This window comes from Globicephala melas, chromosome 8 (assembly GCF_963455315.2).
Source record: "Globicephala melas chromosome 8, mGloMel1.2, whole genome shotgun sequence".
NCBI lineage: Eukaryota > Metazoa > Chordata > Mammalia > Artiodactyla > Delphinidae > Globicephala > Globicephala melas.
In genome coordinates this window covers 96,648,189-96,670,435 of record NC_083321.1, presented here as the reverse complement: position 1 = coordinate 96,670,435, position 22,247 = coordinate 96,648,189, and the positions used below count along the sequence as shown (strand labels likewise).

At 43.9% G+C, this 22,247-nt stretch overlaps 1 protein-coding gene across 2 annotated transcripts in view; it reads right to left on the bottom strand.

Annotated features, from left to right (window-relative positions):
• The window catches only part of SORL1 (sortilin related receptor 1), a 258,242-nt gene that overhangs the window by 99,249 nt on the left and 136,746 nt on the right, over positions 1-22,247 (bottom strand). For both annotated transcript variants that reach the window (XM_060304206.1, XM_030839654.2), the window contains exons 7-11: positions 15,932-16,033; positions 14,738-14,907; positions 8,694-8,886; positions 5,738-5,855; positions 5,454-5,527 (exon numbers count right to left, since the gene is read on the bottom strand). In XM_060304206.1, the coding sequence (XP_060160189.1) occupies positions 5,454-5,527; positions 5,738-5,855; positions 8,694-8,886; positions 14,738-14,907; positions 15,932-16,033 (657 nt within the window). The remainder of the gene's footprint in view (positions 1-5,453; positions 5,528-5,737; positions 5,856-8,693; positions 8,887-14,737; positions 14,908-15,931; positions 16,034-22,247) is intronic.

The window sequence follows — 22,247 nt, the reverse complement described above, 5'->3', positions numbered from 1 at the left end:
AATCTTGAGAAAGAAAAATGGAGCTCGAGGAATCAGGCTCCCTGACTTCAGATTATACTACAAAGCTACAGTAATCAAGACAATATGGTACTGGCACAAAAACAAACATTTAGACCAATGGAACAGGATAGAAAGCTCAGAGATAAACCCACGCAGCCAGCACCTATGGTCACCTAATCTATAACAAAGGAGGCAAGAATATACAATGGAGAAAAGACAGTCTCTTCAGTAAGTGGTGCTGGGAAAACTGGACAGCTACATGTGAAAGAATGAAATTAGAACACTCCCTATCACCATACACAAAAATAAACTCAAAATGGATTAAAGAGCTGAATGTAAGGCCAGACACTATAAAACTCTTAGAGGAAAACACAGGCAGAACACTCTGACATAAATCGCAGCAAGATCTTTTTTGACCCACCTCCTAGAGTAATGAGAATAAAAACAAAAATAAACAAATGGGACCTAATTAAACTTATAAGCTTTTGCACAGCAAAGGAAACCATAAACAAGATGAAAAGACAACCCTCAGAACGGGAGGAAATATTTGCAAACGAAGTAACTGACAAGGGATTAATCTCCAAAATAATACAAACAGCTCATGCAGCTCAATATAAAAAAAAAAACAAACAACCCAATCAAAAAATGGGTGGAAGACCTAAATAGACATTTCTCCAAAGAAGACAGATAGATGGCCAAGAGGCACTTGAAAAGATGCTCAACATCACTAATTATTAAAGAAATGCAAATCAAAACGACAGTGAGGTATCACCTCACAGTGGTCAGAATGGCCATCATAAAAAAAATCTACAGACCATAAATGCTGGAGAGGGTGTGGAGAAAAGGGAACCCTCATGCATTGTTGGTGGGAATGTAAATTGGTACAGCCACTATGGAGAACAGTAGGGAGGTTCCTTAAAAAACTAAAAATAGAACTACCATATGACACAGCAATCCCACTACTGGACATATACCCAGAGAAAACCATAATTCAAAAAGACACATGCACCCCAATGTTCACTGCAGCACTATTTACAATAGCCGGGACATGGAAGCAACCTAAATATCCATCAACAGAGGAATGGATAAAGAGGATGTGGTACACATATATGATAGAATATTACTCAGCCATTAAAAGGAACGAAACTGGGTCATTTGTAGAGACGTGGATGGACCCAAAGACTGTCATACAGAGTGAAGTTAAGTCAGAAAAAGAAAAACAAATATCATATATTAATGCATATATGTGGAATGTGAAAAAATCAGTACAGATGATCTTACTTACAAAGCAGAAATAAAGACATAGACATAGAGAACAAACATGCATACCAAGGGGGAAGGGGGGGTGGGTGAATTAGGAGACTGGGATTGACATATATACACTATTGATACTATGTATAAAATAGACAACTAATAAGAACCTACTGTATAGCACAGGGAACTCTACTCAGTGCTCTGTGGTGACCAAAATGGGAAGGAAATCCAAAAAAGAGGGGATATATGTATATGTATAGCTGATTCAGTTTGCTGTACAGTGGAAACTAACACAATATTGCAAAGCAACTATACTCCAATAAAAAAATTTTTTAAAAGACACATGCACCCCAATGTTCATTGTAGCACTGTTTACAACAGCCAGGACATGGAAGCAACCTAAATGTCCATCGACAGAGGAATGGATAAAGAAAATGTGGTACATATATACAATGGAATTATTACTCAGCCATAATAAGGAATGAAATTGGGTCATCTGTAGAGACGTGGATGGACCTAGAGACTGTCATAGAGTGAAGTAGGTCAGAAAGAGAAAAACAAATATCATATATTAATGCATATATGTGGAATCTAGAAAAATGGTATAAATGATCTTACTTGCAAAGCAGAAATAGAGACACAGACGTAGAGAACAAACGTATGGATGCCAAGAGGGAAGGAGGGTGGGATGAATTGGGGGATTGGGATTGACATACATACACTGTTGATACTATGTATAAAATACATAACTAATGAGAACCTGCTGTATAGCTCAGGGAACTCTACTCAATGCTCTGTGGTGACCTAACTGGGAAGGCAATCCAAAACAGAGGGGATATATGTATACATACAGCTGATTCACTTTGCTATACAGTAGAAACTAACACAACATTGTAAAGCAACTATACTCCAATAAAACTTAATTTAAAAAAATTTTTTTTAAATGTTATGTGGTTAGACAAAGGAACGAGAAAAAGTCAATGTAATTTTATAAAGAACAAAATTGGAAGACTTACTGTACTTGATCTCAACCCTTACTCTAAGTCTTCAGTAATCAAGACAATTTGGTTTTGGTGAAGAGACAGGCATATAGATCAATGGAGCAGAACAGAAAGTCTTGAAAGAGACCCACACATACGGCCAATTGATTTTCAAACAGGTACCAAGGCAATTTGATGTGGAAAAGAGAAGTCTTTTCAACAAGTGGTGCTTGACCAATAGCATGTTTGTAAGGAAAAAATGAGTATCAACCCTTCCCTCACACCAGATATACAAATTAACTCAAAATAGATCATAAACCTAAACCTAAAGCCTAAAACTATAAAACCTGTAAAAGAATACATAGAGGACAATCTCTGCTAACTTGGGAAGGACAAACATTTCTCAGAACAACAAAGCACATAAAACATAGAAGAAAAGAACTGATAAATTAGACTTTACCAAAATTAAAAACATTTGCTCTTCAAAAGACACCTTTAAGGAAACAAAAAAGCAAGCCACAGACTAGGAGAAAACACTTATAACACACATAAAAGACTTAAATTCAGAATATATTAAAAAAAAGACCTCTTACAGCTCAATAAGAAGACAAACACAGCTCTTTAAAATATATAAAAGATCTGAACGGACACTTCACAAAAGAGTTTTAAATGACCAATGAACACATGAAAAGAAACTCAACATCAAAAAAAAAGGAAAAAAAAACAGAAGCTCAACATCATTAGTCATCAAAGAAATGCCAATTAAAACCACAATGAAATATCATATGCAGTTATTAAAATGTCTAAAATTTAAAAGATTGACCATATCAAGTGTTGGCATGCACCGGAAGCAATCAGAACTCACACACTGCTGGTGGAAACATGAAACAGTACATCCACTTTGGAAAACAATTTGATACTTTAAAATAATCTGGTAATTCCTTTAAAAGCTAGACATATCTACCAGGTTGCCCACTCATTCCTTCCTACGGTATCTACCCAAGAGAAATAAAAATATATGTCCACCTAAAAACCATGCAATTAAATGTTTGTAACAACTATATTTGTAATCAGCAAAAACCAGAACGTCCATCAATCAACGAATGGATAAAGAAACTGTGGAATATCCCCACAATGGGATACCGATCAACAATGAAAAAGGAAAGAATCACTGATAAATGAAACAACATGAGTGAACCTCAAAGCCAAAAGACTGCATCTGTATGAGTCCATTTACACAGAAGTCTAGAAAATGCTAATAGTCTGGAGGGATGAGGGTAGAGACCAGAATGAATTACAAAGGGACTCAAAGAAACTTCGGTGGGTGATGCAACTGTCTTAATTGTGGTGTGGGTGAAGGTGTAGTGATGGTGATCGATCCTGATCAAATTATATACTTTACGTGCAGCTTACTGTACATGAACAAAGTTTGTTTTTTTTTTAAGTGCAGAAAAGGAACTCTGTGGATCTGAGAATCTGCACAACTTATTAGTAGGAGAAGGGGAACAAGAATTCTAGTCATCAGTTTTCTAGACAGCATCTGTCAACTGCATCCCATTTCCTCTTTCCTGGCTACCACCTATCCCCCTCACACACTCAAGAATGTCCCTCTAAAGAGAAGGCTGCCCGTGGGGACTCAGATGCCCGCTCACACAGACAGTCTCCACCTTTTCATCCCCTACTTAGTCCCTGCTAGCTCCAAAACTAAGGTCCCTTGTGCGACGGCTGCCTCTTGGCAGGCGCGGAGCATGCCTGGCGGGAGGCGCTGACAGCTGCCCCAGCATTAGCCAGACGACACCACTTCACTGGAGGAGGAGCAAGACACTGCTTTCTCCCCAGAAGGAAATCACTTGCAGATGTTCAAATCCCAGATTACACCAACATCAGAAGGTACGAACAAACCACCAGCCTATCTGCAGAGGAGAGAACACCCAATTTCAAAAGGAATGTCCAGCTCCAGGGAAGAGGAAAGCCGCTGCTTAATCTTTCCCATGGAAGCTAGACAAGGATGCCCCGAAAATTCCAACGTGTTCACACTTTTTGACTACTCTGGCCTTAACAATCTCCCTCATCCGAATACGTAATTATGTTTCCTACCATACTGTACAGCTGTGTAGTCCTTACACACACACACACACAAACACATGCATGCATATGCACGCACACACACACAATGTATGGAGGGACAGCAAGCCCTACCTCGAACGAGATAAGGTATGTGACAGGCCAAGACCCAAACAAATGCTGGGTATTACTACTGCTTTACATACTATGTATTTCACTCTGAAAGTGTATGTATTGCATTCCCAGGAAGGGCACCATGAGGATGGGAGCTGTCTGCTGGTTCTCCCGAGAATCCCACAGCCCTTCTGACATCACGTCCGGCCTGCGAGAGATCTGGTGAGTTCTACCCCAGCAGCTCCCTGCACACACAGCAGAGCACCACTGAAAGCGGCCCCTACAGAATGAGACCAGATGCCCGTCTCCCTGATGGGAGACTGGTGAAAAACACTTTTTTTTTTAAACAAGTTTGGGAATTCTCTAATGTCCAAGGCTGAGTTAGCATTTGGGGACTAGAGAACTAGCCCCACCTTCAGAATTGGTACAATCAGTTCCTAAGGATCCAAATTCGTCACACAACCTTCAGGCAAAACCAGCCTCCTTCCACAGCACAGAGTCTGCCGTAGCGCGGAGTGAGATGGAGCGCCTGCGCAGTACAGCCAGCCCGGGAAGGGGGCGGGGCAGGGGCTTGGCTTTAACTTCGCTAATATGCAAAAATAAGTAAGAAACCAGGGTCAGACCTGATACCACTACAAATACGTGACAATCTGCCGATGGATTCAGCAAACAGTTACTGAGCACCATGTGTCCATGCCAGACGCTGCTAGGTCCCAGGAGTAAAGAAGTGACAGAACAGACACTGCCTTATCCTTACGGAACTCACAATCTTGGGATATTTACACAAATTCACAGTTGTTTTTTAAAAAGTTTGTTTTGGATTCAAAGTAACATTTTTGGCAAAATCACAAGCCCACATCACGGGGTGTGAATACAAATCAGCTGACCCTGTCAGTGTGGCTCCGGGTACCTCTCCTTATTTTATAATCATACTTGGCGTCATTGGCCTCCACCACCAGCCGTGTGTGTCCCTGAAATGTCAAGGCACAGTCCACATTCTCCCACAAACAAGGGCAGGGGTTGCGGAGGGAGGCGGCTGACCTCTCGCCACCGGGCTCCAGCACTGCTGGAGATGTACACGTTTGTCTTGCTTGCCAAGTTCTTTCCCACTGAACCTAAAATGCAAGAAGAGTAATTATTTTTAATGTCAAGAATACGCCAGATAATCACCTTGCTCAACCAGAAATTCTGAGTCATCTCGCAACCAAGATGTCTCAGAACCACGAACAGCCAGTATTGCCCTAGGTGGCAGCGGTCACTGTGTACTTGGCTGCACGTAACCCAATAGCTTAACCCGTCAGTGAGAACAGGCAAAGCCAACTTACCCGTGGCGATGACAAGACCGGGCGCCGACTCCTTGGACAGGATGGGCATCCTTCGGAGCTGGAGGCTGAGCAGCTGGCTGAGCCGCTGGGCCAGGTGGAGGGAGCAGCCCTGGGAGAGCTACAGAACACAAGTTCAGGAGCCGTCAGCACGCGATGCAACACGGAGGTCTCCCTCGAAACGCCAAGGCCTCTTGGGCCCACGCTGCAGTCGGCACAGAGGAAGGAGATCTGGCCCAAAGGAGACCAGAGCCACAGCCTGGCTGTCCCCACACTACCCCAGGTGGACATGATCATCTGAACCACATAAATGCCTCTCATGGAAGAAAAGAGAAAAATCCTAAGAAAAAACTCCTTCTGAGACTCTCAGAGAATAGCAATTAGAAATCAGTGCCATATATAAAACAGATAACCTACAAGGACCTTCTGTACAGCACAGGGAACTATACTCAATACCTTGTGATAACCTACAATGGAAACGAATCTAAAAAAGTGTGTGTGTGGGCTTCCCTGGTGGCGCAGTGGTTGAGAGTCTGCCTGCCGATGCAGGGGACACGGGTTCGTGCCCCGGTCCAGGAAGATCCCACATGCTGTGGAGCGGCTGGGCCCGTGAGCCATGGCCTCTGAGCCTGTGCGTCTGGAGCCTGTGCTCTGCAATGGGAGAGGCCACAGCAGTGAGAGGCCCGCGTACCGAAAAAAAAAGAAAAAAAGTGTGTGCGTATATATACATATAATATGTGTGGGGATGTGTGTGTGTGTGTGTGTATATATATATATATATATATATATACACACACATATATATATATATAACTGAATCACTTAGCTGTACACCAAAAACTAACACAACATTGTGAATCAACTATATTTCAATAAAAATTAAAAAAGAAATCAGTGCCAACTCAAGTAGATAGGAAAGCTTTCACTCTCTCATGTTACCTAGAATTTCTCTCATGTCATTCGAAAGAATGAAAGAGAATGAAATGATTTCATGGCGCTTATTTTCTAAGTCAATGAAGATGTATTTCAAATGTGATTTAAGCAACTCTGTCAGAAAAAAACCTAAGAATCAGAAGTCAGAAAATCTCACTGATAAGCTCCCAGATGTACAACACATATGAGATATAAACCCCAAAAGAGTCACATTGAACTTTTTTAAGCAGTCTGCATTTGTACGACAAGTCTTCACGTGTCCTCTGCAAGACTTCAGGTTATTCAAACTGGCTTCCATCACTTATGCTCAGATTTTAATAGCTCTGCAAACAAGGCCTTTTGCTATAGGGTCATACCTGATTCTCCCGGCCAGAAAGTGACTGTCAAATGTTACGTAGCCTTGTGTGGTGTTCTAGATGGGGTATCTCTATGTGTGCTTAAGTTACAGGTAAAAACTGACATGATTTGCTAGATATACTTATTTTTATAACAAAAGGATCTCTCTAACAAATATCTGTCTTGCTAGCATCAACGTTCAGCAAATAAAAACTGGAGCAAATTAGGCTGAGTCTCAAATACCTGCCAACTCACCTTTTCTGTCACCACCTCAAAGCAGAAGCAGAAACTAAAAGCTGATTACTAATCGTTGTACAGTTCATAAATAAACTGATCAGTCAGGGAAATAAGCAGCTGGATTTTAACAATACTATTCATTTTATTTAACCAAGGTTTGGACCCCTACCACATGCTCCAAAACCTATATCGTGCAGTGAAACAACACCTAGGTGTTTATCTGCACCTACTTATAACCTGCCTCTCTCCAAAGCTAGACTCGATGTGGTAAGTTCCGACCTGTTGCCAAATAGGGAAGAAAAATCAAGAAGTACAAAAAAAAAAAAAAAGGAAAAGAAAAAAAAATCAAGAAGTACATTCTAGAACAAGAGTCTCCAAAATAATCTTCCCAAGGACCACGGATACAGCATACAAGAGAGTCAATATACTTAACCATGGACAAATGAAATTCAAAAATCCAAAAGACCAGGTAATTGTCTAACTAAAATGTTTTGGTTTCTCCAAAAATGAGTACTACTCTTTTTTTCCAAGTTCCTTCCGCCTGCCTACTTTACACACCCTAGATCCCCTAAAGAAATGAAAATGGAGGTGTGGGGTGTCACCTGAAGCCAAGGACCACGATCACAGACTTCTCCCCAGGGAAAAGGAAGGAGCCACCTAAGCGAATGGTAACACTGAATGGGACCAAATAACACATTTTAGTATCATGAGCTTTTCAGATGAAGCGACAGGTAGGGAAAACTGTAGAATCCTAAATTATATTCAGGGAGGAATTTTAAAAGATGTTCCCCAGCAAATCACTTTGCTGTACAGCACAGGTCCCCAGACTTTCTTGGTTCCCAGCACAACTGGTATCTCAGTAATTTTTTTTATAACAGCCTCAGGTCAGAAGAAATACCGATGTTTGTTTTTTTACATAGTTAAGTCCAAACAACTTAATAAGTATACGTCCTAATAACTTAGCAGCAGTTTGAAATAATATTGTGTGTGTGTGTATAAATTGAAAGAAAACATAAAATTTTATTTCATTCTTAAATAACCAAAATTACTTAATAATAGTATATAGACACCTTTTGGGCACTGCACATCTTCTCAAACTTTGGAATCTAATCAGATATCACTACCATCATTTCCTGTGCCAACCTGATTTTCTTACTTGCTTTTTATCACATCAAATGCCAAAAATCCAGCTTCACAAAGATATGTCATCAAAAGACATATAGCATGAGCTAATGTTGAAACAGTGAACTAACTCAAGATAGTAATTCACATGGTGACCAACAGATGTCAAGTATCACAGTTTTTCCCTCAAAAACTTAAAATATCCCATGGTGCCCCTGTGAGTTCACTGTGGCATCCCAAGGCATCTTGATGCAGCGTTTGGGAACTGTAAGAGTAGAACTACAGTTAAAAGTGTGTATTAACAATCCAAACAAGAGCAAAGTATCTATACCTCACAATTGATTTTCTCTCCATATCCTGTGAAGGCTGGGGCCTGAAGGAATTCCCAGGTCCCCCCTTTGTCAAAGGTGATGACTGATCTCATGTTCTCTTCATTCATGGAACCATTAATCAGAGTAGCAATGTAGACTCCCTGTAACCCCTCCACGCGGTGGAAGTCAGCAAATGGTTCATTTGCAAAATACCTACATTAAGAGAAAATAAAACAGCTGTGAGCATGAATTCATCATTTGCTTGGCATGTTCTTATTTTAAATAACATAAAATTGAACCATTTTAAAGTACACAATTCAGTGGCATTAAGTACCTTCCCAATGTTATGCAACCATCATCACTGTGTAGTCCCAGAATATTTTCATCTTCCCAAAGGGAAACCCTGGACCCACTGGCAGTCATGCCCCACTTTCCCTTTCCATCCCAGACACTGGCAACCACTGATCAGTTTTCTGTCTCTATGGATTTGCCTCTTCTGGATATTTCATATAAATGGAATTATACAATTTGTGGCCTTTTGTATCTGGTTACTTTCTCTTAGCATAGTGTTTTCAAGGTCCATCCATGTTGTATCAGTACTTCATTCCTTCTTACGGCTGAATAATCTGTCCTTTTAAAAAAGTGATGTTTTGTCATTTTGAAGGCCAAGATGCTCACCTGACCTATCACTCCTCACGTGGGGTTCAGAATGATTAATACAACACGGAAAAGTTGATGTCAGAGTCACATTTATTTCTCCACTAATGAAATTGACCCCAAATCCTCTAGTGAGCCCTGACAAACAGGAAACCTTAAACCAAACTCACCGATACTAATTATAGTGCTGGCCTATTCACAATAGCCAAGACATGGAAACAACCAAAATGTCCGTCAACAGAGGAATGGATAAAGAAGACATGGTACGTATATACAATGGAATACTACTCAGCCATAAAAAAGAATGAAATAATGCCATTTGCAGCAACATGGATGGACCTAGAGATTATCATACTAAATGAAATAAGTCATAGAGAGAATGACAAATACCATATGATATTACTTACATGTGGAATCTAAAATATGACACAAATGAACCTATCTATGAAACAGAAACAGACTCACAGACATAGAGAACAGACTTGTGGATGCCAAGGGAGGGGAGTGGTGAGAGAGGGAAGGATTGAGAGTTTAGGGTTAGCAGATGCAAACTATTATATACAGAATAGATAAACAACAAGGTCCTACTGTATAGCACAGGGAAATATATTTGACTTACCATGATAAACCATAATGGAACTGAATATAAAAAAGAATGTATATATATGTATAACTGAATCACTTTGCTGTACAGCAGAAATTAATACGTTGTAAATCAACTATTCTTCAATTTAAAGAAGTATAGTGTTGAGGCTTACAATCTAACCCAATTTGAGGCATACAATCTAACCCAATCTATAGGAATATAGCTAAGGGGTTACACAGCCACTGTCCAGATACTTACAACTAATTAGCCAAAACCCTGATCAGACGGAAGCCAATAGGATTTGTCAGGGAGCAAAGCAGAACCCCTTTCCCAAAGGCATGGTATATCTAACAAGGATGGCTCTGGAAACCTTGAGGTTATGCTTATTAACAGTGAAGCAGAGAAGACGACCCTCCCTGGCCTTAACTGCTACCCCAGATACTGTAATTGCCCTGGGAAGAAGTTTTGTTCTAACATGGTACACACATTACAAACAGAACAGATCTCTCAGAAAGGGTAGCCAGAGTTCACACGTGGCTTGTAAAACCGGAAGCGGGTCCTTTATTTGGAGGGTTCTGAGCCACTGGGCTTTGTGAAAAAGCACAGAACTGTGCTCCCCCTTTATCTGTCATACAAATGTCGAGCTGGATGACGGCTGGCCACCTCAGACAGGAAGACGCACACAGCAGTGGCAGGGCCACCCCAGCTGAGAGGCGGAGCAAGGTCCTCCAGAAAACCCCAGCGCTGAGACCAAAGGTTCTGACGCGTGGTTTCCTTAGGTCTGTTTTAGTTGTTTTTCAGTTGCTTCCTTAGGAACGGGCCCCACGTCTGCTCCCCCCTGCCCTCCATTCACCTCGGCTCTGCTGCTTGTGATCCTAGCATCGTGAGGTCCCCGTATCGGCTTCTTTCAATTTATCTGGGAGGTGTGAATTTCTCTTGTTTTCAGGAGCCCTGTTTCTCCCCCTGGTCTCTCTCCTGGTGTTTTATTTTTTCAATCCAAGCAGAAGCCTAGCCTCTGTACATCCCACGCTCCTCCAGGCCCCGGTCCACCCTGTCATCTCCCGCTCTGATGCCTTGCACACTACAACTACCTGACTTACCCAAGCATCTCCCCCGGAGAGTCCGTTTTCTTCCGTTTTCTCTCCCTGGCTCTCACCACTTGCTCTTCCCCTCGCCAGGCAGCTCACCAGGTCCCCCTCAACCACCCTCAGCCCAAACCCAGCACATCCTCAAGATGCCCTGTGGGCCCACCACGTCTGTCCCTCCATCTAGACGCTGCCTCCACGTGGCACCTCTCACAAGGTCAGGGTCACCCCTGCTGAGAATTCCTCCTCCCGGTCTCTAAGTAAAGAGACCCAGGTCCTCGGCACCACACGTTCCCACTGAGCTCAAAGAAGAGCTCGTTTGGTTTGGTGTGGTTTTCTGTTTTTTAAGTTAAGCCAGCCTGCCCACATAACCTGCTCCTTCACCCCGTCCCATGTCATCGTGCTGAGATGGAGACGCAGCTGACAAAGGTCATTCAATTGAGTACATCTGAACATCTCCAGTCCCGAGATAAAATCTGAAGAAAAAAAAAATAAGAAGGCCGAGGAGGATGTCAAGTCTATGAATCTTGACGTAAATCTATTTTCACTTTCCTAACTGGACCGAGCGGTGAGGCAGGGCAGGCAGTCGGGGAGGAATGTCTGTAACTGCATAAAGGGCCGTCTGTCTGTGCACAGTGGTCGCGTGGCCACGTCACTGAGGTTCCCGCTTCCTGGGGAGCCACTCGCTGCAGCTTCGGGCCCCTGCCCTGCCCTGCCGTCTCCATCCTGAAGGGCTGACAAATGCAGAAGCCAAGCCCCGACTCATCAGCCCCACAGCTGGAGGCTCTCAAAGGTGACAGACAAAGAGTCGGCAGAAGGCCAGAGAGAGAGTGGTTCATGATTTTAGTTATAAAAAAGGAAGGACACTATTACTCACCCATACAGAGAAATGAAGTCTTGATTGACACGTGTTACACGTGGATAAACCCTGAAAACGTTACATGACAAAGTGAAGCAGACACAAAGGCAGACACAAAGGTCAGGTGTTACGGCATGATTCCATCTATATGAAACAGCCAACTCCGTAGCGACAGAAGGTAGCCTGGTGGCTGCCAGGGGCTGGAGGAGGAGAGAGTGGAGAGAAACTGCTGAACGGGTAAGGGGTTTTCTTGGGGGGAAATATAAATGTAAATGTTTGGGAATTAGATCAAGCTGGTGGTTGCACAACATTGTGAATGTGCTGTGTGCCACTGAGTTGATTACATTAATAAAATGGTTAACATCATGAGAATTTCACTTCAATAAATCAAAAAAAAAAAAAAAAGCCACAGGACCAGCCGGAAGGGGCCGTGACTGACCAGAACGACCTGAGGATGAATCGGGGCAGGAATGGTTTATAACACAACATAAGACACTGAATAATAAGGAACCTGTGGGAGGGGGGAGGGACCCGGAGTAAATAAATAACCTGCGCGTCTACACAGGGGAAAAAAAAAGTAAGGAGTAAAAGATGACAGCACCTCCAAAGGAGAAGAAACAGGGCGGAGAAAAGCGTATCAGAGACCACACAGGAAGTTCTCTGCTTGGATATCTAATAGGCATCTCCAAACCAGAACTCTTGATCTTTTCCCCACACCTGCACCTCGCCCAGCCCTCTCCGTCAGTCTGAAACCATCACTGCAGCAGCTACCCCGGCCAAGCAGTGGTGGGTCCCTGACTCCTCCTTCTCTCATACTCCATGTCCAGTCCATCAGCAAATGGTCAGAATTTGACCATTTCCAGCATCTCTACTGCTACCGCCCCGGGGTCCAGCCAACCTCCATCTCCACTGGCCTGGTTTCCGGCAGTGCTCTCACAGCTGGGCGTCCCCCTCGCCCGACACATGAAAGTCCGCTTCCACTCATGTCCCCACCAGACACATGAAAGTCCACTGTCTAATTTCCACACGGCATCCAGGATGGCTTCTTTAAAAGATAAGTCACGTGAGCGTTCACTGAAAATTATTTATTAACACTACCCATTTATGTTTTATGCACTTTTCTTTACATAATGCAATTCACAGTTTTTAAAATGGTGTCCAAAAAAACGTAACACCAGGCTTCCCTGGTAGCGCAGTGGTTGAGAGTCCGCCTGCCGATGCTGGGGACACGGGTTCGTGCCCCGGTCCGGGAAGATCCCACATGCTGCGGAGCGGCTGGGCCCGTGAGCCATGGCCACTGGGCCTGCGCGTCCGGAGCCTGTGCTCCGCAATGGGAGAGGCCACAACAGTGAGAGGCCCGCGTACCGGGGGGGGGGGGGGGGGGAACGTAACAGGTTAAACCAAATAATGTCCAGCTTCCGGTCAAAACCCTCCATCGTGCTTAGAAGAAAAAATAGGGAATTCCCTGGCGGTCCAGTGGTTAGGACACCGCACAAAAAAGAAGAACAGAAGAAAAAGATAAAGTTCTTTCTACGCCCTTGAGGGCTCTACACAACCTGAACCCTGCTCTCTTGGTTCCTGTGTCTTGGGGATGCTCTCTCCCCTCCACCAGCTGTTTGATCCACCCTGGCCTCCTCACTGCTCCTAAATTAAACCAACAAAGTCCCACCTCAGAACCCCCGTGCCTGCTGTTCCCTCCGCCTGCAATGCTCTTCCCCGGGGTATGTGCCCAGCTCCCTTCCTCGTGTAATTCAGGCACCTGCTGGAATGTCACCCTCGTGAAACAGCCTGCCACGACTAGCCAATATAAAGTAATACCCTCGTAACCCTCTGTCCTCTTATCTCGCTTTATTCTTTTTCTCAGCGCTCACCATTATCAGCAGATCACATATTTGTTTATATTCTGTTTTCCCCCAGTTAGAACAAAAGCTCCATAGAATGTAGGGCCTCGTCTTGAGTTTTCCTTGCTGGATACAATATCTCATGGCTGTACACGCCAACATCGCCAGGCACCAGGCAGCAGCATACTTGCTGAATGAACTGATGACTGAATGAACTGGCAACGTGAAGAGGGACAGTGGGCAGCAAGGACATGCCCTCTGACCTGGTGGTCACGGCCTTTTGGGCCAGACCTCACTGCAGACCAGTCAGTCAGCTCCACCGGACGGCTCTTCCCAAGAGCACAGAGTAAACGTAATCACAGTCAGACACACACAAGTCTGGTTTGTCACCCAGTAAATGAGAATAAATGGGCTTGTGGCACCAGTGCCCCCACGGATTCGTGGCATCCACCCCTCCCAAACCCCGGACTACTCCACGACCCAGAGAACACCCGTTACTGCAGGACAACTCCAGGCATGTGATTTACTGACAAAGGATCGGTGATGTTGGTGTCTTTCCACAGACACCACAGAACAATACCTTGCAGTTACTGAAAAAAAGAGTAATGATGTCAATTAACCAGAGTCACACAGAAGCAGGGCCTTGCGGCCACATATACCAGCTGGTCTGGAGTTGATGATGATTTGCAAGCGCTCTTTCCCACTGGCTCTGAGACCACAAAACCAGGTAACTGAATGAAGGGAACCCAAAGGAGGGGCTGACACTGCGGCGGTGACCCTAAGTGTCACCCAGGCAGTGGTGCTCAGCCTGTGCATCACATAAACGTCACCTGGGGAGCTTCTGAAAATCCTCACACACCCATCACACCCCAAACCAGATAAAATATAATTTCTAGGAAGGTGAGCCAGGCATAATCGGGGTTTCTGAAACCTCCCTGCCGAGGTGAGTCCAAACGTGCAGCTAATGTTGAAACCCACCCATCCAGAGGTCGTGCGGGGGTGTAAGAACGCAGGGAGGGCCTCCCGGTCTCCTTACCTCACCAAGGTGTCACTGCCTGCCCCTGCTGGGCTGTAATAGAGCACATTCTCCAAGGACAGCGAGAACTTCAGCCCCTCCGCCTCCGAGATGTACAGGTTGGTGCGGTTGTTATTGTGACTGACACACACAAACACCTGGTCCTCGGAGGCGTCCGCAATGTAATATTCCTTTGGCATCAGAAGTCAGAAAAGAGAGAAGTCAAAAAAACCACACAGGCCCTGTGGACTGTCCCAGCGCACACTAAAGCAATGACTTCCAAATGTCCCAGTGAGGACTGCAGGCTCGGAGCCCACGGAAAGCCTCCCCACGTTGGGAAAGAAGCTTGCCCGACTCTCTCTTTGGAGACCCTGAGGCTGCCTTACGGCCGGAGCAAACCCCTTCTTGGCAGGTGGGACACAAAATAAGAATGGGCCCTGAACTCCAAACATGACCCAGAAATCGCTTTTAGTTAATAATGTCTCCCTATCATTAGTACAAAGTACAACATGGATTAATGTGCATTTCCTTCCCTCTTATTTTCTCTAAGGTGACTATAGGAAGGCAGAGCCCAGAGAAAGCAAAGAACAGACAAGCATGTTCTCCGTCACACCCTCCTCTTAGCTACTAACCTTCCATCACACCAACTCCGGGCATCAAGGCCTCCAAATGCCCCCTCCTCCCCGTGGTCACGTCTCTGATGACCCGGTCCACACTGACTTTCCCTATCGCTCTCTATGTTCTAACACGTACTGCACAGTCAAGCCTTTGACTGTACATGGTTTCTTCCTCTGCTCTGCTCTCAGGCTCTCCAACCCATCTGCTTCTAAAAGGGTGAGACTCAAATCCTATCCCCTTTTGGAACCTCACCATCTGTGAGCAACACAGCAGGTACTTAATAAATAACTACTGCTGTCACTAACCTCTCATTCCTTCAGCACTAGCACACTGAGACCATTGACTCTGGTTCCAAACCTCTCTGCCAATCCTTCTCCACTTAAAGCAAATTAAGGCTCCCATTCAGCTCCACTTCAAAAAGTGAAGAGGGAGAAAACAGACCAAGATGCCCAAAGCATAATGGTTCTCTCTCTCGAGACCGATCTAGAAAGTGACTTCAGGGAGACTCCATCAGGTATCCACCCCCCATCACCCTCCCTCTAACCTGTGCACGAGGACAACGGCACTCCTTCCCACCCCGGCGTGGACCCCACTCACATTAATAGGATATCTTGTGACAAACTGGGCTGCTCGCATGGGCTTGCGGCCAAAGGAGACCCAGAGCTGGACAGAGGATGGTTGCAGACTGCCGAAGAGATGCTGCCAAGGAAGAGGAAAAAAAAATCAACTGTACTATATTATCGCCACTCAAAATGAGCGAAAAGAGAAAAGTGAAAAGTCAGACCCCTCTGATTCAACTAAAAACACAAAATAGAGAGTGTGACCTCAAATGCACATTTCTGCAACATTTGCTGTCACTGGGCAGCTTGGGCTGCACCAATTTATCCTAGATACCTGGTCTACAATAAATATTAGATACTCCAGATACCACATGAAGAGGAAGGACGACGGTATGATGGGAGAACTTGAGCTTGGGGAAGGGGGCAGTGGCCGCCAAAGCTTAAGCAGAGAGTGAAAAGGGAGAGAATTGTGTGATGGCGAGACAGGCGGGGCGGAGGAGCCCACAGCCCCCAAACCACCCCTGGGTGAGGTCAGCCACACACCTGATACGCATAAAAACTACCCTCTTCCTCCTTCTACTCGTATCTGCAGATCGCTAGGATCCCGAGTCACAGGGCTTTAATTTGTACCAAGAGTTGAAGGGATTTTCATTGATTCTCTTTTTAATCTTTTAAGACTCCTCAGTGATTAAGGTCTTTTGCTAGAATATGCTTTCTTTGGTAGCATACAGAGTACGTCACATGACGCTGACCGCACACGTGATGCACTCACTCCACACGATGCTGACCACGTCACGTTGCATTTTAGAGATACTAAACCACAGCTGGAAGCTTGCAAATGTATATAAAAGCACTAGATTTGGAGCCACCTCTAAATTTCTCTAGGTCCTAGTTTATTCATCTATAAAATGAGAAGCTGATTTGAATCAGGACTTTGGGTATGGGTTTAAGTGGTCCAGGAACCCCAGAAATATATATACAAATTTTCTGTGTCGATGTACTCACTCGTTTTGCTAGGGAGAACGTCTCACCAGGTTCTCAAAAGGGTCAATGATTCAAAAAAGGATAAGAAACACTGTAAAGGATCTATGTGGCTTTTTCCAGCTCTACAAGTCTGTGACCGGGAACTGAAGGCAAATGTGGCACATCTACGAAAACAGACAGGGAGGTCCATCCTCGTGCGGACATCCTCGCAAGCACGACTATCACCCAACTGATTAGAATGTCGGGATCCCCAGCCAGAAGGCTTCACTTATCCTTGGCTATGTTGCTACTGTTTATTATAGATTTTAAATTCCTATAGAGGACGGAAGATGCCCATTTCTCTTAACTGTAATATAACAACTACTAATACACATGCTCACGCATGTCCAATAAATACTGTGAAGAGCAGGCTGATGAACATGAAGTTATTTTCTATTCATTTGAGCAGCAGAATGTGTGTGTACACACACACACATTTTTTTTTTCAAGCCACCACTGAACACCGGTTAAAAGTCGTCTGTTTTAAAGAAGCCAGGCAGAGAAGTACAGAAGACTGCCTTTTCAGAATGGCAGCCCGAAAACCACATAATAGCTTGTCCTCAGTATGGGGCTATAGAAATGATAGACCGATTAAAAACGCAAAATGTATCACCTGAATGAGAGAAGAGTTCCCAGTAAAACTGCTATGTATAAATTCCAAAAGCCCTCCTTAGGTCAATAAAGTTTTATAACTATGTATAAAGGTCAGATGATTTAAGTCACCCTATATAAATCCTTATGAATATATATAAATACACAGATATCAGTGAAACACATATTTTTTATGCTTTTATGTTCTGTCACTACTTCCTATTGCAGTTATACCTGAGAAAGGAGCCACCTTTCTCAGTGACATTCAGGCCCATCATTAGTTAAGTGTTCTTAATGATGGCTGCTGGGAAGCTTGAGAATTGAGAATGGATAGCAAGGCATAAATGCAAAAATCACAGAATACTAAGGTCATGAGAAACCTCTAAACACATCCATCCCACTTCCTTCCAAGAGAAGGATTCCTAAATCTGGATAATCAGGCTCATTCCTAAAGCATCTGCAGACGAGTTATTGTGGTATTTTACCACCACCAAGAAAAGTATGAACAATGAAACCACGGCACATTGATTGTAAGATGGATTTCTTAACAAACGATGGGTTTTTGTTGATGTTGGGTTTTCCTTTACCATTATTATAAAAGTAAAACATACTCGTGAAAAACATCTCACAATACAGACAGGTATAAGGTAAAATGCAGAAGATCTGTTTCCGCTCTGCTCCCGAGTGCTCACTGGTAACGGGCTCTGGGCCATTCCTTCAGAAATGTTCTGCGCAGTCACCTATGAGCATATTCAGAAACAGACAGACACTGCTACGCTTACCCCAGCATCCATTAATGCCTTTCATCCTTGGCAAAAGGACCCTGAAGGCCACCTGAGTAAAAGACTAAGACTCTCTTCCTTTTGTACAACTCTGTGTGGTCATGCGACTGAGTTCCCAGTCGATGAGACGTAAACAGACTATTGCGTTGGGTTTCAAGGAAAGCTGCTTAAAGAGACTGAATCAGCTAGGAGGGGTCCTATTTTGACCTTTCTGTCTGTCCTTAATTCTTCTTAACTCCAATAGACTCGAAGGCTAGTACACGTGTCGTGGACCATGAGGGAACTTTGAGAATGGAAATCATTTGTTTGGATGGTAGAACAGCAAGATAGAGGCCTGCGACCCCAATAATACCAGGGCACCAACATGCCAGCCCTAGACCGCCTACCTCCGGCGGCACTGAGGAGGGAAAAATAAACCTCCGTCTTGGCTACGCCGCTTTTATTTCTAGTCTGCTAGCCAGACACAGTGCCAAACTGATACATCCAAATTTCTTTTGCACATACAAATTAGATCATGATAGAAATGGGCTGGAAGATTCCCTGCCACCTTCTCCTTCAAAGCAGTAACAAAGTTTCGGCTAAATGCCATCCACATTCATGTTGTTTATACCCAATTTATGGATAAAATGCTATATCTGGATTTGCTTTAAAACAGTCCAGGAGAAAAAATAAGTAGTGCGTAGACAGCTGAAAAGAGATTAGCGAACGTAGATACTATTGAGACTGAATGAAGGCACAAGGGGAGGTCATATCAGTACAAACTATTCTTTTATGTAGATGTGAAAACGTCCATAATAAAAAGTGTGCAAAGTTAATATTAATTGAAAGCACTTCTGGAACGGCAAAGTGAGGAACTCTAAAAACCCACTCATCTGTGAAAACAACAAGAACACTGACAAAAATTCTCAAAATCAACTTTTTCAGAATCCTGAAAATAAAAGCTTGCAAAAACTCAAGGAGCATTTATTCAAGACAACGACTGAAGACCGGCAAGAAGAGCTAACTTGGTGATGTTTTAACTTGTTCTAATCCCATCCCTTTTCTCTCTAGCTCTGTGGTAGCCTGGGAAACCCACAGCTTCACAGCTACAACAGCTGTGAAAACCACCAGCCCAGCAGCCACTGGAGAGGACAGAACAGGTTTGGAGCTTCCCAAATGCCCCACAGCCAGAGGACTGTCAGATCTGATCTGCCTGGTGACTCGCTTGAAAGCTGCATTCTCGGGTCTTCTCTTTATATAACATGACTCAGCTCGCTGTACACACAGACCTGTAGCCAGGACGTTTACGGGGAACAGTGACAAGTGGCAAATGTTTTAACACCACAGCTGCTGGAGAAACATTATCGCTTGGAACTGCAAAAGGTGAACTAAAAGGCCTAAAAGGAAAAACTGGGGAAGAAGATGTCCGTAAGAGGTTTTGATAAGCTCTGAAATATTCCAAGACATTTACAAGGTCACACACAAAAGGGCTGTGCTATGCTCAGGAAAGAACTGAAAGGGCCTAATCTCTCACAGCCAGCTAACAACCTTGCGTCTCTACACAAACAAGAAGCAGAGGCTAAGGCAGAGTTGTAGAAGGCATGCCACCAACACACACTCAGAGGCCCTCAGCAAAGGCTGCCAGACGAATGGCTCAAAGTGCATAAGGAAATCTCTGTTCCGTCATTAGCTGACCGCTAATGGTCAGTACTTTACTAGCCATACCCAACAAGGGATGCAGACGTTACAAAATGAATGCAGGAAACTCACAAAACAAAGGCAACAATAATACCAACAAAAATCAACTTTTTCAGAATCCTGAAAATGAAATAAAAGCTTGCAAAAACTCAAGCAACAAAAAGCTCCCCCTGGGAATGGGTTACTCTGATGTGAGGAGTTGTCACATTATATCACTTAAAATGTCTGGTTTTCCACCAAAACAATGGCAAGCAAACAGCAACGTATCACCCATACACACCACACACACACACACACACACACACACACACACAACAGTCTGGCCTGAGGAAGGCCAGATATCGGACTTATCGGCCAAGAAATTTCAATCCCCTATCCTAAACGCATTCAAAGGACTAAAGGAAATCATGTCTCATGAATTAAAAAGGAAAGTATGAGAACACTGTCTCACCAAATAGAGGATATCTATAAAGAAACAGAAATTATTTTTTTTAAAAAAAGAAACAAATAGAAATTCTTGGGTTGAAAAGTACAATAACTCAAAACAAAAATTCGCCAGAGGGGTTCAACCAGAGATTTGATCTGGCAGGAGAAAGAAGCAGCGAACGTAAAACTACGGTGATCCCATGATCCCTGCTTCAACACGCACGAAAACACGATACTACGAAAGACAACAGTGACGGAAGGTCACAAATCATATGACTCCCTTTACATAAAATGTCCAGAACAGGCAAATCCACAAGGCAGAAAGGAGATTCCTGGTTGCAAGGGGCTGGGAGGAGAGGGGAGTGGAAAGTGTTGCTACTGTGTACGAAGTTTCCTTTGGGGGTGACCACGACGTTCTGGATTTAGATGGTGGTGAGCGTTACGTGACCTCGTGAAATAAACCACTGAATTGTGTACTTTGCAAGGGTGAATTTTATGCTGTACAAATTATATCTCAATACTGGTGTTACAAAAAATTAATTTTAAACACCTTGGTAGGATAGTTTTATTTTTAATCCGTAAAAACATTTGAGCTTTATTGTTGTATGAGTTATAAGCAGCGAGTACGTATACCTAGGTCTATGTTTGGAGACCTTTAAGGGATGTCATAATTAAAATAATTCGTCAAGAGTCAGATGTTGGTCAGTTATCCTAAAAGTCACATCCCCACCGTGGCCAGCTAACCTCCCGTGTAGAAGCCCAGAGTTCTGAGGCAATAACTAAGTTTTTCCATTATCTCTGTCAGCCTTAGCGACTTTAACTCAGCATAATGATGGTTAGAAATTGGTTTCCAATAGTGAAATTAGTGGTTGGCTGGTCAGAACAGTGAAAGTCCAAATGAGTTCTCTCGGGAAATCTGCAGAATGCAAGGTGTCTGAATTAGCCATAATATCCTAAAGGTAACACCCTGGCATGAACAGGGCACAGCGATTTAGGGAGGCCTGTCACCTGAACTCTTGGGGGTGATGCCTCAGATTCATCAAGCTCTTGCATTGGAGGAGTCTAGCTGCCTGATGCCAAGTGAAAGGCGAACAGAATCCTGCCTCTAAAACAACGGTTGACAAACTTTTTCTGTGAAGGTCTGTATAAAAATACTTTAGACTTTGTGGGCCATCCTGCCTCTAGGAAATGACTCATTTCTGCCACTGTAACATGAAAGCAGCAACAGGTGACACATAGCAAATGAGCATGGCTGTGTTTCAATAAAACTTCATTGACAAAAACAAGTGAAGGACCATGGTTTGCCAAGCCTGCTCTAGAACCCTGTGTCTGCATCATCTGTAAGAACAGAGAGGAGACTCCAACAAGCTCATGCATCGGGTGTTGGCTCACTGCTGCGCGTTTGTGCAAGAAATGTCTGAGCCTGGCTTTCAGGAGAGGCTGGGAGTGCAGCTGGAGAGTAGCAGCCAGCCCTCCCCTCCCTCCAACTGTTCGGCAACTACCGTTATCCACCAGGAAGTACCTCACAGCTGCGTCTCACCAAGTTCACAAACTGATGTCGGTCCCTTTGCAGAGGTGCCTCCCTGTTGCATTAATGGTGGCCCTATGCTGTGGACTATGTAAGTGAATTTCATGTCAAAAACCAAGGAAGAAAAATTAAACTTGGGTTAAAAGGAAATTGAAGGGCATCTGATACAAAGCACATGTGAAGTAAGAGCCAGGTCAGAAGGGCCCCAGAGAGTTAGGAAGACTTGAAAACCAGCTCCAGTCCAGAACCCAGATGGCTGCCCAGACATGTTCTAAAGTACTAACCTGCAAAGAACTGGAATCATTCACGGTGCCGGAAAAAAGCCA